Source organism: Engystomops pustulosus, chromosome 4 (genome assembly GCF_040894005.1).
Source record: "Engystomops pustulosus chromosome 4, aEngPut4.maternal, whole genome shotgun sequence".
Taxonomy (NCBI): Eukaryota; Metazoa; Chordata; class Amphibia; order Anura; family Leptodactylidae; genus Engystomops; species Engystomops pustulosus.
In genome coordinates this window covers 137,922,687-137,939,559 of record NC_092414.1, presented here as the reverse complement: position 1 = coordinate 137,939,559, position 16,873 = coordinate 137,922,687, and the positions used below count along the sequence as shown (strand labels likewise).

Below are 16,873 nucleotides of genomic sequence, written 5' to 3'. Positions count from 1 at the left end.
TAGAACTGATATAAATATAATTAAACCGTAAAAATCATAAACACATTAGGTATCGCCCAAAGTCGAAAATGACACTTATTTGCCATTTTGAAAAATATTTTAAAAAATCAATAAAAAGTGATCAAAAGGTTGTAGAGTCCTAAAAATTATATAATTGAAAACATCATCAAAAGACTACCCACAGCTGGCAAAAAAATAATAATAATAATTTGTAAATGCATGAAAACATTATAAAACCTATACAAATTTGGTATCCCCGTAATCCTACTGACCCGAAGAATGAAGTAGAAATGTCATTTAGGGCGCGCACAGTGAAAGCCATAAAATCCAAGCCCACAAGAAAACGGTGCAAATGTGGTTTTTCACCATTTTCACTGTATTTGGAATTTTTAAATTCAATACCATCACTTTGAAGTGCAATTTGTTACACAGAAAACAAGCCTCCCAGAGCTTTTTATGTGTAAAAATAAAAAAGTTATAGATTTTTGAAGGTGGGGAGTGAAAAATGGTAATGAAAAAACAAAAAAGGGCCTGCTCCTTAACCGGTTAATAAGGAGAAATGACACAAGGGAAAGTATTCCTGGCACTTACTGAAATGTATACAGTATGATACTTTTGTACAAAAACATTTGCTGGCGATTACATCTTTAAGATGTCTCTTGTATTGTATAAATGATTGGACCCCTGTGTTCAAGAACCATAAGGAGCCTGAAATAATATATAAAAAGCAAACTAGTATTGAAACCAAGCTTTTCCCATCTCCAAACTTAAATGTCGGTAGTCGTTTTGTGGTGATAGGCATTGCCTTTTGCTTCAATTTATGTCTCATCTGATCAGACTATGTTCTCCCAGTATTTCAAAGGATTAAATATTGTTCTGCAAATGTTAAACGTGCTTGAATATGCATTTTGTACAGTAATGGAGGCTTGAGTGGTGAGTGTGCAAACAAGCCACAGGGAGTGAGTGCATTGTTTTCTGCTGATTCCAGGTCTTTCTGTAGCTCATCTGGTGCCCTTTGCTATTGGACAACTCTTCTGACAATTATTTTCACTAGGCTGTGGCCAATTTAGGGTGAAATGGTGTCCTCTCCACTTCCGGCTTATTGCCCAAACTTTGCTCACTAGTAACTCACTGGTGTTACTCTCACGAGATCTGGCAAATTAGACAACTTCTTATAGGACAGTGATGGCTAACCTATGGCACTGGTGCCAGAGGTGGCACTCGGAGCCCTTTTTGTGGGCACTCAGGCCATCACCAGAGATGATTCCAGGTATCTTCTTGCAGTCCCAGACAGCCCAGGACTTGCTGTGCACAGAGGTAATTTAAAGTGACAGCTCTACCTGGGACTATTTTCTGCTTTATTGGTGTCCTCAGGGGGCTGGTATCAATGAAAACTGTGACAGAGAAGGGAGTATAAATCACAAATTAAATTTCTGTGTTGGCACTTTGCGATAAATAAGCAGGTCTTTGTTGTAGTTTGGGCACTCGGCCTCTAAAAGGTTTGCCATCACTGTTATAGGATATTAGTTGAAACAGCAGATATCATGTTTTCCTCTACCAATGACTTTTGGCATCTCACTATCTTCATGTGTCATTTCTCATTGTTGCACATAATATAATATAGGGAGATCTGTAGTTTAATTTATTTGCCTGTGTAGATTGGATGAGTGTTACTGGGAATTTCATGTCAGCACTTTAGGAAAAATTTATGGAAAGTATAAAATGTATATGTCAAGTAGGGGATTTTAAGGAAATCTATCATCAAAATCCATCATGATCAACCACTTACACATAGATCCATGCACTGTGACTGTGGTAATCTTCTTAGAGTTTTGTTATCCAATGTCTCCATAACTGGTCCTGTTGCCTTGAGAATCTCTTAGAGCTTGACAACATGTCATTCTGCTCACACGTTTGGGGAGACAGCATCACACTCTTCATTATTGGCAGGCGTAAGGTCACTGGGGGTTTAGGGTGCAGGTTCATGAGCCTCTACACAGCAACTCCGCTGATCCCATTGGTTATCAGGTATGAAGAAGGGTAAGGCTGTGTATACACATATACGTACACAACACATGAGAATGTATATAACACACTGTATGTAGCACAAGGTGAATGGCTTGGAGGGGATGGGCCGTGTTATATGGCTGCTCTCTGACCTCTGTGTAGGATAGGGCATTGTCTCAAACTCAAATGTTGTGACGTGTGATGTATCGCTAATGTTATATTTGGGGAGTGCCGCAGTGTTGTGCTGTTATGAATCACCAGGGATTACTGCCCAACGCCGTCCCTTGTGTTATATTCCCGGGGATTGGTAATCTGTGCAGCACATATCCCAGAGATTAAGGGTTTGATGAGGTGACGTCAGCCCATGTGCCGCCATCCCCCGTGCCAGGGGCACATCAGCTTCAGCACCAGAGCGCGGACAGCTCCTCTCCTGCAGGCAGCGCTCCATCCTCCGCCATACAAGCCGCTCCCTCCTCCCCTCCCCCACTCTGTGCATTGGTTAGTAGCTTGTGCAGTCTCTCCTGGATGTGACTGCATCAAACCGCAGCAAAAGCATCGCAATCTGCGAGGAGCCCGGAGAAGAGCCTGCTGCCCGGGTGATGTGTGACTGGGCGCTGCCCCTCCGCGTCTTTGTCACCTGCAGGCCCCGGCTGTCCTCCCCAGGGTGTGTCTGTGTATGAGCCGCTCCTCGCCGGCTGAAGATGGCGGATCGCGCGGAGATGTTTTCTCTCTCCACCTTCCACTCCCTCTCCCCCCCGGGCTGCAGGTGAGATATATGAGGGTGTAGGACATGTACCGCACACGTCTGTCCTCCATGTCACCACAGGGCAGCAGAGTCCATACATATATATACATATATACACGTATGTGCATTGCCATCCTCCTGTCACATAATACAATGCTGCAATGTCCACAGTGCAGACTGAGAGGACGAGAAATGGGGATGATGTAAGTCCTGGTGTGTTACCCTGTAATCTGCCTCCACACACCATTGTGTTTCTCTATAAATATATCTGTGCTGTATTTCCTGCTATTACCTTTAGCGCAATGTTATCTCCCTGCCCAGCATGGACTGGACTGCTGCAGTATGAAGGCCTGTGCCTACCTACCTACCTACCTCTCTAGTCTGCACATTTACATATTCTCTATAGAAAAGCTTAAGTGGCTTGTCAGGAGTTTGTTTTTCCCACAGAGATATTAACCAGATACAGTAATGAAATACATCGCCCTAATAGAGAGTTAAACCCTCATCCTTCATTTTGCAAACTTTTTTTTTTTTTTTTTTTTTAATGTCGCGCTGTGTTGTAGATTAGTTGTAAACTATTATTGAAAAGTTGTGTGATGTTTCGTAGAGCTGCAGGTTATTATTCCTGCCATACACAGAAACATGTATGGCTATAGGTCTGTAAGTGACACTGCATAATAAACTTCATCTTCTTGATTTTTCACGTTTTTTTGTGTTAAAGAATCGAATTGTGAATGTGAAATAGTACTATTGAGTAAATCATCAAATAGTAGAGAGTATAAAGCACTGCTGTTATTTTGGCCTATAAAACCCTGGAGGTGTTATGAAATTCGGTGGCTACAGTGATACCTTGATATATTTTATGGCAATTGGCTAAAGGTTTGTATGGACTAGGCCTCATTATTGGGTAAAGGTTTGTATGGACTAGGCCTCATTATTGGGGCTGTGAGCTGACCGCACAAGCAGCAGCTAATTCCTGGCCCCTTTGAGGTCAGTTGGTTACAGTCAGACAAGTAATAGTGCAAGGATTGTGTATATCACCGCACTTTGAACGCACAGAGCGGCTGCTCCGCAAGTTATGGAGCATGTCCGATTCCTGTCCGTATTTGTGGCATGGCTGGGTATATTTACTGGATATCAGTAGGCTGAGCAGCACTCACCAGCCAATGTCCTACGGGCCCGTGAAGATGGCACGCAGCCCATTGTTTTCAGCCTGCAAACAACACACAGTCATGTGCATGAGGTCTTATGAGGATAAAAGTAAGGTTTGGACTGTAAAACATTCTGTGTTTGAGGTAAGCCAAACATTACACACAAAGGGAAACATACCATGCCAACCAGACAGCTTAGTGACAGCAACATCAGTAGCACACAGTATCTTCAGAAGGCCCCAGAAGACTTGTGAAAAGGGATAGGAAAATACAGGAATACTGTAAAACATGCTGCAGTCTTCAGGAGTTCTGCAAGCTGGAATAATAATTATTTTATAGCAACATATCGTCACCAATATCTTTTGGATTTGGATCTTACTCTCTATTCCTGGAGCCATTTTGTCACATAGGAAAATGGCCAGTTGGTCAATTCCTGTGACAAGCCACCATTACCCGTATGGATATAAAATCTTTTATGTGCGTATCCCAGGGTTCCATTTTAATGGAATTTGTAAACCTTTTTAAGGCACAAGTAACTACAAGGCTTACTTTTCTAATCTCAAATACAATTGAGAATTCAGTTGGAAATGAAAACAGCCCCAGAATGGGGGAATCTGGGGAGTCCAGGAACAATAATGTTAGTTTCCAGTGATTTATTTGCCGGTTATTGTCAATATTCAATTTAATGTTGTAAAATACGACTTGCTTTAAGAGAGAGAGTACGTGACTTGCCTTGCTCCTATCTCCTTCATCCTGACAACCCCCAGTAGGGTAAGATATACGGTAGCTACTTTCCTTCAATGGCTGGCATCTGAGTTAACACTGATCCTGGATACTTAATATGCAAATACGATTTCTAGGATTGGATAGGGAAAATATTGCCACTTAGCTACCTTGTAAGACAGCCCCATTAACATCAAGCATGACTTTCAGGAAGCCTAATAACATGATGCGAGATAAAACAAACCAGTATATCTATTGCTAAAGAGAAAGGCGTTTGACTAGACGCATGAAGTAAAAGTTCTCCTGTACTGTAAAAATGCAAACACATAGAAACAGAGCTGTCTACACTTGGGAATGTCTGCATTTTGGAATAGAATAGTAGTTTTTTTTTTTTTTTTACTTTAAGATTTTTACAGACTTTTACGGAATTATTACAATGTAACAGTGTTGCAATGCTACTAATGACAAACAATTACAAGATGATATGAACCATGTCAATACTAAACATTCCCCCAAAAATATCAGTTAGTCCTAAAGGTCTAAAATAGCCAAGTCTTTGAAGGTTTTCCATTGGTATATACCTACATTTTGTGTTTTTCAATTTAAACATAGAATTTGAATTTCTGTTTCTCTTTATGTACTATGTAGGGTTGTTATGATACTTTTACATTGTGTTTTGTAAGCATTTGTATGAATACTGGTAGTCTATATAAAATACTTTGCTTCTCTCTATGTTTCCTGTTAATCGAATAAGAAATTCATAGTACTGGCTGTGTACACTTTTACTTCCTAATGTAAATATATATATATCATTTTTTTTTATACCAGAACCTTAGTAAGTTCATGTATCAACTCATCAAAATAACCAAAGTGCAACGAAGGGCAGCAGGGCCAGCGGCAGCATACCTGGCCAAGTGCCTGAGCTGCTGCAGGACCCACATACGGCTATACATAAGGGATCCATGGGGGTGAGGGGTCTGTATCAAATGAGTCCATAGGGGTTGATGGGGATTTATATAAAATAACCATAAAGGGGCTATTTGGTATGATAAACAAGGTAATATTTTAGGGAAAAGGAGACTGTTTTAGTTTCTGAATTTTTAATGTTGCCACATGAGTTCACTGCAAAGGGGCCTACTGAAACCTGAAGCCGACCCTGGAGGGCAGAACAACAGAATACATAAAAAAAATCAATTGCAGTCAATGTAATAGTTAACGGCCATGTTTACTTTCCATTACTTTCTTTTTGTAATACCAAGAAAGAAACAAACATAACAGTATTGGGGCTCTGATTGTGGAAAGGACCATTGTGCCTTTAAAAGAAACCTACTATCAAAATCAAGCATGATAACCCAGAGGCACTTACTCATAGATCAAGGCACAGTGACTATGGAAATCTTATATTTGTTATCCATGGCCTCCTTCCTTCTAAAATAAACTTTATGATTATGCGCCTGAAGGGCTCTGAGGGGGTGTTTTTGGAGCCCCTCAGGGCTGTAGCTTCACAGACTGTTACACTGTGAAAGGAGCACTTCCACTGATTTCTGAAACTTCCTCTACTGCAGTAAGATTACATCAGGCAGAGGGAAGGGAAAGTGTTGAGGAAGCAGCGAGGGATACATTGTAACAGCCTATAAAGCTATATATTCATAAAGTTTATTTTAAAAAGAATGGATAACAAATATAAATAGATTACCACAGTCACGGTGCCTGGATCTATGTGTAAGTGCCCCTAGTTTATCATAATGGATTTAATGGGAGATTTCCTTTGAAGAAGTTGTAGTTGTCATCTGAAATTTAGGCATATTAATAAATGACTATGTTACTATGTTTTAACATATCCTTTGTTTAGTGTTGCAAAAGGATTTTTTACAACTGTAATTATCATAGTTTATACGGTTGAAAAAAGACACTTCAAGTTCAACCGAGGAAGGGAAGGGATTGCATGAGGAAGCAATTTAGGGGAAACAATTCTATATAATATAACCATCAATGTTATTTAGGTGTAAAAAGGGATCTAGACGCTTCTTGAAGCTCTCTGCTGTCCCTGCTGGGGCAAGTGCCTGAGCCAGGCTATTCCACAGATTGACAGTTCTCATAGTAAAAAAGCCCTGACGCCTCTGGTGATTAAACCTTGATTTCTCCAGATGCAGACAGTGCCCCCTCGTCTTTTGATTTGATTTAATCTGAAACAACTTACAAAAATATTTTTTGAATGGACCATTGACCACATGACAAGATCCTACTAGCTTTAGAGGCAGCTGATTGACATTGCATGCTGTTATTCAATTTATGATCTACTAGTACCCCCAGGTCCTTCTCAACAAAGGACTCTCCCAGATTGTTGCCTGTGGATTATTAGCTCTCAGGTGCATAACCTTACATTTATCCACATTGAACCTCATTTGCCAAGTGGACAACCAAACACTCAGTATTTCCAAGTCACCCTGCAGCCTCCATAGACTGTATTACACTACACAGCTTGGTGTCATCTGCAAAAATAGCCACAGTGCTATTAATTCCTACCTCTATATTATTAATTAATATATTAAATAGTAATGGGCCAAGCACAGAACCCTAGGGTACTCCACTCATAACTGGTGACCATTCTGAGTAGGAATCATTGCCCACAACTCACTGGATTCCTGCCAAACCAATAGACCTTATTTTGCCCATCAGGTGTCTATGAGGGACAGTGCTGAATGCCTTTGCAGAGTCCAAGAACACAATATCCACATCAGCTCCTCCATCCAGGCACCTGCTCACCTCTTCATAGAAGCAGATCTGTAATCTTCAGAGCTATGTTGATTCAAGCATCACATCCTCAGAAGTGTAGCAAGAGATGAGGCTTAGGCCTCTTGATATATCCAGCAAGCGGCATGGTCTGGCAAAACTACACCAGGTCCAACCAGGTTTAGGTTTGTGTATAAACAAAAGAATGCAGTCACAGGGTGGGAATGCGGCTCCACATGCAGTGGAAGTGGCATAGTCGCTATTCTTCTTGCGTAGAAGCAGCAAAATAATCGCAAATTCATGCGCAGAAAACTGGTGCAGTAGCAGTGATAAATCTCCACCATAGGATGATTTTGCAGTACCCTTATCATGATGTCTCTCCTTCATTTGTCTAAATGTGGACAACCTCTGGTTGTGTTATGCATTACAGCCTGTCAAGGTTTTGTTAGTATTTTGGGATATTGTATTGAAGGAATTTATAATGAGATATTATCACCTTTAAAATGGAGCTACTATAAAAGGATCTCCAACATATCTGGATATGTGGGATAAATATAATATTGAATTGATAAGAGATATCTGTTTATTTGTTTGGAAATTGTCTAGCAAATACTTCATTGCTGGGGGAGCGACAGCTAGGGATCGGTTGTTGACGATTATCAATGCACATCTCCAAATGTTCAAGCCTGACTGACATCCCCCTGCCATTGCAAGACAGATTAGTATGCTGAAATATAGCTGTCCACAATGAGTATGTACACATACATCTGATGAGGGGATACATTCATACAGTGGGTATGGAAAGTATTCAGACCCCTTAAAATATTTCACTCTTTGTTTCATTGCACCCAATTAGTAAAATCAATAAAGGTCTTTTTTTGGATCATGTGGCACTCTGCACCCCATCTTGACAGAAAAAAACAGATATTTTTGCTAATTTAATAAAAACAGAAATATGACATGGTCATAACTATTCAGACCCTTTGCTCTGCATTGAGTAGAAGCAGTATTTGAGCCGGGACAGCCATGAGTCTTCTTGGGAATGATGCTATACGTTTTTCACATCAGGAGATGGGGATCCTCTCCAGTTCCCTCAGGTTGGATGGTGAAGATTGGTGGAAGCCATTTTCATGTCTCTCCAGAGATGCTCAATTCAGTTTAGGTCAGGTCTCTGGCTGGACCAGTCAAGAATATCATAGAGTTTTTCTGAAGCCGCTGAGGTCCAAAGCACTCTAGAAGAGGTTTTCATCCAGGATATCTCTGTACTTGGCTGCATTCATCTTTCCTTCAATTGTAACTAGTCATCCTGTCCCTGCAGCCGGAGAACACCCCCATAGCATTATGATGTCACCACCATGTTTCACCCCTGGGATTGTATTTGGCAGGTGATGAGCAGTGCCTGGTTTTCTCCACACATATCTGCTTAGAATTAACACCAAAAGGTTCAATCTTCATCTAATCAGACCAGAGAATCTTATTTCTCATAGTCTGGGAGTCCTTCATGTGTGTTTTTCAAACTGTATGTGGCTTTCATATGTCTTGCACTGAGCAGAGGCTTCCATCGGCACACTCTGCCATAAAGCCCCAACTGGGGGAGGGCTGCAGTGATAGTTGACTCAGTGGAACTTTATCCCATCAGCAAACTGCATCTCTAGAGATCAGTCACAGTGACCTTGGGGTACTTCTTTACCTCTCTCACCAAGGCTATTCTCTCGTAATTGCTTAGTTTGGCTGGATGGCCAGGTCGAGGAAAAGTTGTTGTCGCCCCAAACTTATTCCATTTAAGGATTATGGAGAGCAATGTGCTCTAAGGAACCTTTCGTGCTGCAAAATTATTTTGTAACCCTGGCCAGATCTGTGCCTTGTCACTATTTTGTCTCTGAGCTGCTTGGGCTGTTCCTTAGACCTCATGATTCTGATGTGCTGTGACATGCACTTTGAGCTGTGAGGTCTTATATAGACAAGTGTGTGCCTTTCCTAATAAAGTCCAGTCAGTTTAATAAAACACTGCTGGACTTAGACTATAGAAGGAGTATAATCATCTCAAGGAGGATCAGCAGGAAATGGACAACATGTCAGTTAAATATGAGTGTCACAGCAAAGGGTCTTAATACTTATGACTATATGATATTTCAGTGTTTTTTTTTGTTTAATAAATTAGCAAAAATATCTACAAAAAGAACTTTTTTGACCTTACCAATTTGCTGCAATGAAGCAAAGAGTGAACAATTTAAAGGTGTCTGAATACTTTCTGTACCCACTGTATGGGAGATCAAGGGAAAGGGGATCTGTGACCAAGTCAAAATCACAACACATTTTGAGCCATAGAAAGCACTAGCGGATTATAATATAGGTGTTTTGGGTGGCCACCCAGGGCCCAAGGGGCTCTTGACCACCTGAACCAATTGCCAAGTTTGATACTGTTCTGTAGAGATAATAAAGAGAAGGACCTCCAGCCATGAAATTCTCATGATTTCAACACATACTTATAACAAGGTCCGTCTAGGACTTTTGAAGGTCCGTCAAAGGTCCTCGAAATGCAGAACTAAAAGTGAATAGAAGGGACCCCTCCTATTCAAAGTAAATGCCATTAAATTAGACTTGTAATGTCAGACAATTTTTATATGGCCCATGGTCATCTTAATCCACCCCTGACTGTTAGGGTGGGTAAATCGGTACAATACTGTGCTACAATCATCATATCTGGATCAATTATGACCTGGGTAGTTGAGGGTAATTGTTTCCTCAGACAAATAATACCCTAATTTAACAGCTACCCAGAAAAGTTTTGTGCATATACAGTGCTATGTACATGAAACTTTATTAATCATGAGAAAAAATGCAACACAACCAACTGCATATTATGAATAAATTAGTAGTGGTATGATTAATAGTTCATGTAAATAGCACAGTATATACACATAGGGGAAGATTTTCATTCCAGAAAAAAATGATCTTCCCCTTTACACCATCTCCAAGCCAAGGGGGAGAGGGCTGGCGTGGGGGGTTCCTTACCGGAAACTTGCCCCCACAGATACATCAGGAGGCCTAAACCTCTGGATGTGTTGGGAGGGGATTTCATCATACATCGGCATAAGATAATTCACATCCACAATTTTTGTTGGTAGCTTTTAAATTCGGGTGTTATTTGTCCGTGGACGTCAACATATTGTAGCATCTGAAAGCATGAGATACTTGGAACTACAAGTCCCATATGTCATATTTCACTATTATACAAATGGAGTCTGAGTACCGTTATTACGGGTGGTGCTCAGCTGGTATAGAAGCCGCCAATACCAAATACAATCACGAAGAATGGAAAGAGCAGCATAGATGTCATGTTACAAGAAATATAGACTCTAGAACTAATTCATATTCTAAAAATACAGCTCATAAACGATCACTATAACGTATGAAGGATGAAGATGTTACAGTATTCTACTATAAATATAAATATCAATTGGAGGTAGGTGTAGGATTAGAAAGCCCCTACATTGTTTTATAGTAAACGTGGGATAAAAGAGAATAAATCTGCTGCTGCATTCTAAGACCTAGATGCAACAACGAGCCCAAGCTATTCTGCCCTGTAGTTCCTAAAAGCAGGGCTTGTAAATAATTTTACAGATAGATTTATGTTACGTCACAAGACAATTATGAGGAGTATTTCCCATTACATTCCCGTTTTCCAGCCCAGATCCTGTAGCCTGACAAAGAAGACTCACAAATATGTCTTTACTGAGCTTCCTTTGCAGGAAATGACTCATAACATAAATCAATATCTATGCATTGGAGCCTGATTCACTGCCTACACTCACTGATAATGACAAGAAAGTGAAGGCTGGGAGAAAATGGCTCCCTTAGACCTTTCAGTATGAAATGAGGATGCTTATTAGCAGCTTTTTTCATCAATTTGACTTACATTTGATCTTTACTGGGTCTTTGCACTGCAGCTAAGGAAAGGCAGGAGAATTATGTAAATATGATCTTAGGATTTAGTGGATTTCATGTATATTACTAGATTCTTTTTTTCTCATTACTTTGAGTTAAATAGCTAAAAGGCATTGTCTGATTTAATGGAGCTCCATTATGTAACTCACTGTATGATTGACCAGGGACTGTAGGGTCGGGTTTATTTGTTCTGTATATAATGTGTAAATGCTTCTATTTAATATAGAGATTGACTCCAGAGAGAAGAGAATTGTTACCCGAAACTTAATTGTTTGACAAATGTTTAACTACAAATGGTGTCTAAGGGTTGAAATTTATTAAAGGGATCGTTCAGATTCAGAAAATAAATGTTATGGTTTGTAAAATGAAAAGTTCTACAATTTTCCACTTTCTCAATTGTGTGTGGTTTACTTTCAGTTGATATAAATTTATTCATGATCATGTGATGTCACACAGGTGCATGGCTTATTATATAACACACAGCTCTGATTACTGTAACATACCGTGCACCTGTATGACATCCTAGACCAGGGGCAGATTTTTATCCACCTGTGTGACATCACATGAACAGTGACAGATAATTATCCACTAGTAGTAAACAATGAAGCTTTGTAAAGACTGACAGCAAGCAGAGATCTAGAAAATTGTGAGGAATTGATACATAAAGTATAATGAAAAATTGTAGGATTTTATACAAACAATGACTTTTATTAGCAGAAACTTGGCAACTAGTTTGTATGTATCCATAGAAAAACAATTTCTGAATTGTATAGGACTAAATCTAGAGCTATGTAGTTAGAGGACTCTTGTGTCTTTGCACATTTTAATACTATTGCTACAGGGTGGACAGTATTACAATATGCAGGGACACAACCTATTAGCAATCATTAATCACAACACACATCAATTTATTAACAATAAAGATCCAACAAAATACATATTTAAGAAAAATGTTGTCATTGAACATGGGAAAACTCCCAGGATCGTTCCTACTTTACTTGCTAATGGATTCTAGTTCTGTGGGTTTTATGTTTTTCGATAACAACATGTGGATTTAAGTCTTAATAGCTTAACTTGCTACCATATGCCTTGTAAATCAGTAATCTAAAAAACATAGAGTTAAAGGCGATCTTAACCTAATTTTGCTGTGTTTAAAAAGAGAATTGAAGCTTTTGTAGCGTAGTAATGTATATTGTCTCTAAAAGCCGCCTATTTATAGATATAATGCAAGAGAAATGTAGCTTTACATGCAGACTGATTGTTTCATAAATGGACATACTCTCAGGCACTCTCATACTCTCTGGGAGGTTCCTGAGTTGGGGAACATCCATGCAGGAATGCAGTATTTATTGGAGGCTTATCCATACATTTTATATTGGCGTGTACAAGGGTCTTTTTCAAGTCCAGGCCCCCGAGGATGACCAATACATTGTATATGGAGTTCATTAGATACATTTCATATTTTGAACAAGATGCTAGCAAAGCATTTTTTTTTTTTTTCACTAAAAGGTTTGCCATCACTGCCTTATATCATAAGAATGAGGACTGGCAAGTCCCCTAAAGTATCCCATTTTAATGCCCAACATTATTGGCAGAACCCTCTTAATTTATTTTCTGGTACTGCAATAAATAAAGAACTGATAAAGATCAGTTTTTAAAATAATGCTAATGAGACTGGAGGGCTTTAAGGGTGTTACTAGAGCCCTTCCAAGCTTTAGATTAACAGGCCGTTAAGTGTGCAATTAGCCCTTCCTCTTACAACTGTAAAAATATAGCAGGCAGAGGGAATGAGAAGTGCTGAAGGGGGAGACAGTGTAATAGCCTGGAGGGGCTATAGCAAGGAGGGGCTGTACTAACACCCCCCAGAGCCCTTCAGGTTCAGTAACATCATTTTAAAATATGATTTTAGAAGGAAAGAGGCCATAGATAAAAAAAAATGTAAGATTACCACAGTCACAGTGCCTGGATCCATGTGTAAGTGGTTTATCATGATGGATTTTGATGGTAGGTTAACTTTAACATCTTTGTCCCTTTTCTTTAGCTTTATGGTAATAGTAAACATGAAAACATTCACATAATATAGACCAGTGGTGGCGAACCTATGGCACGCGTGCCAGAGGTGGCACTCAGAGCCCTCTCTATGGGCACCTGTGCCATCACCCCAGCGCAGAGTTTGCCAGACAGGACTCAAGGCCTCCTGCAGTCCAAAGCACCCCAGAACCCTAGAAGGAAGCTACTATGATAATCCAAACTTTCTCCTTATTTCTACTGTATTGGTGTCCACAGGTGCCTATAAAATTTAAACATGTAACAGGGCAGGGAGTAATAGGTTACTGCTTAAATTGTCGTATAGGCACTTTGCGAAAAATATGTGGGTTTTGGTTGTAGTTTGGGCACTCGGCGTCTAAAAGGTTTGCCAACACTGATATAGACTATAGTGGAGGAGTCACAGACAATATCATCCGGGCTTCTGGTGGATGCAGATGTACAAATGTCAGCAGGACATTTTAGCTCATTTTCATTATGTACAGTAATTGATACCAGGAAGCCAGTTTTAGACACTGGATAATGGTCTGTTTGTCTCATGCGGAAATACTAAAAGCAGCAAAGAATTTACCCAGTATTTTGTAGCCTTTTTTTTTACCATGTTGTCTTTTTTACCATTAAAATCAAGCATGAATAAACCAGGAACACTTACTCATAGATCCAGGCACTGTGACATAAATCAACCTTTAAAATTATGCTAATCAGCATGTAGAGCTCTGGCGGGTGTTGCCAGAGCCCATCTGTGCTGCAGCTTCACAGGTTGTTACACCATCTCACCCTTCCCATGGCTCTGATACGATGCAGTGGGTAATATGGCCATTCAAATAGATGACCGTATTGTCCATTGAAGTGAAAGTGTCCACAAAAAATATGTTCAGGGGGCCTAAATCTGTTGGGAACGCAAAGGAATTTTGTTACTTTTAATCAAATTTCTGCATGTGTTCGGTACCAGGCTCTAGGAGAGTTTGCACATGATTGCCTAAAAATGGATATGTCAATCTGGTGACCAAGTGACATAAGCAGGACCACAATTCCCGCAGAATATCTCGTTCCTGTGTATGGTTCACATGACTGAGGTTACAGGAAAACGCATGAGAGAAGAACTAGGACTTAGAAAAGGGGGTAAGATCCAATATACTGGAGCTCCAGGCTCTGGATAGGAAATCTGCAGCTGCATTTTAATCTTGTTTCTGACTCTGCGCTCTAGTCACAACACAGTAGAGACAGGATCACTAATGACTGTAATTAGGTCCCATGTTTAAAGAAACACATATATTGAGGTAAAATAAGGAAACATTGTGTGCGTCTATAGATGTATGATATACAATATCTAAAGTAAACCACATATTTATAATCTGGTAAAATGATTCAGACATGGTTCAGGGTCCCATGAGCAACATGTAATTCAGAATTATTTTCTACTCAATGTATAGTCATAGTATATACAAAGGTTCAATGCTGGGTTTTCTGTTATACTGTATTATTGAAGTATGATCATCTGCAAACAAAATTCTTATGTATAGTCATTTACTACTGCATTAATAAGCATTTTATCAGGGTGAACATTGGGGAAGAGGGATAAAACAGTTTCTGCATTAATTTGCCCCAAAAATAACATCTAAAATGCTTTCCACCACAGAACTTTATAAACTAGTATGACTATAGGGGTGTAGCTTCAGCGGAAAGGAGCATGCACCACAAATTCTGTAAATGTGCCAACATAGGAGATGCTATGGCTAACAGCACTAGTAGCACTGCAGAGACGCTCCGTTGCGTGTCCGTGATGTGTGAGATCTAGGCAAAGCCTACATACACAGCTTCCATTAGCCGTTCTAGCTCATTAGCATTATTGTAAAAGATGATTTTAGAAGGAAGAGGGCCATGGATAACAAATATAAGAAGATTACCACATTGTCACATTCGGTAGAGGCGCCCTGTGACTGGACGCCCTGGGCAATGCCCCCTGTAGATGCTTCTTCTTGTCAGGAAGATAAAGAGGGAACCAAATGCATGGTAGGGTTCACATAAATCACATTCTTCTTAATCTAGGGACTGGGGCATTGTCCTATAGATGATTATTTTATATTTTGTATAATAGAATCATAGAAGCTAGTAAAGATAGTCCTGGAGGCACAAGGCACATCCATTAATGAAGATCCGGCCAAAAACATTTACATTGAATACCTTTTTCTGAGGAAGGAATGTAAATTTAGCAGAGGAAAATCTTATGCAAAGGAAATCTTACTATCCTGTTTCGGTAAAGCTTGTGAAAGCCATCGTACCCCAGTAGATCACATACACTCTGGGTTTTAAGTTTTACATCCCTACAATAATGATCAGTGGCCTAACTTAAAAATGAAGAACCCAAATACAAAGTCTGTGCCAGGTCCCCGACTTTAATGTATTGTTTATAGTAGTAGTCTTCTCACATTGGAAAGTGACACCTTATGGGCCCCTAAGTTTCTTGGGCCTGGTTTCTACCCCACCCCTTGAAACCCTCAAGTTAGGCCCCTGTTAATGATGTGCCCTGTTAGTAATCTGCTTGTAGTCTCCTTTTACCTGCTTACAACTGTTCTCTTTCTCGGTATATTGACAAGTTGTTATCACTTTTCTTGTAACTAGGCCTTCACAAGACATCAGTTTGGAAGAATTTGATGACGAAGATTTATCAGAAATTACTGATGACTGTGGAATTGGACTGAACTATGACTCAGATCACTGTGACAAGGTAATGTCCAAAAGTGGGAAATAAGAGAGAATGACGTCATCATGTTCTACTAGGGACATGGGACAACATGAAGGAGGGTCTTTATGTTTTTGGGTAAAGAGCTGATAAGAAACAGCAGCTTGTGTGGTGGCTGACCTAGCCGGCCCATATTATCACAGCTTTTATTACTTCAACTGCTCCCAACAATATCACCTGATCTGAAACCAGCTCCAGGCCATTCGCTAATCTCCAACCAAGGTTATCAAAAGTAAACTATTGATGGTCCAACGCACAACAGGCCTGTGATGTCACATACATTGCCTGTGATGTCACATCGTTGCAGTGCAGTACCACTCAAGTGCCGTCACTCAACCACTCTCATTGAACACTAAAATATCTTCAAACAACTGATCAGTGGGGCATTAGATGTCAAACCTCACTAATCTAATATTGATGATCTTGAGATGCGTATCTATGACCTGGAAAACCACTTTCAGTTATAACCATTATGTGCTGATCTGTACCTGACCTAATTATGTAACATTCCTCACCCCAAGCATATGTATTACCATTACTTGCAATGACTTTGATGTAATTGTGGGAATCGGAGGTATGCAACCTGCTGTCTACAGTGCTGCAAGTTATGTCCAACACCAGCAGCTCTGACAAATGGACATTGACACTTAGCCTCACAGTTTGGGCCCTGTACAGAAGACGAACCTACAAAATAAACTAACCCCCATGCCAAATCTGTTAAGCACCTTCCAGGGATAAACCCACGCAACACTGTCAAATGCTTTAGCAGCATCCAGT

At 40.0% G+C, this 16,873-nt stretch overlaps 1 protein-coding gene across 1 annotated transcript in view; it reads left to right on the top strand.

Moving 5' to 3' along the window:
* Positions 1–2,315: 2,315 nt before the first annotated feature.
* The window catches only part of MAPK8IP2 (mitogen-activated protein kinase 8 interacting protein 2), a 38,416-nt gene continuing 23,858 nt past the window's right edge, over positions 2,316–16,873 (top strand). Inside the window, exons 1-2 of the mRNA XM_072147638.1 lie at positions 2,316–2,773; positions 15,976–16,081. Coding sequence (XP_072003739.1) covers positions 2,709–2,773; positions 15,976–16,081 — 171 coding nt within the window. The 5' untranslated portion in view covers positions 2,316–2,708. The remainder of the gene's footprint in view (positions 2,774–15,975; positions 16,082–16,873) is intronic.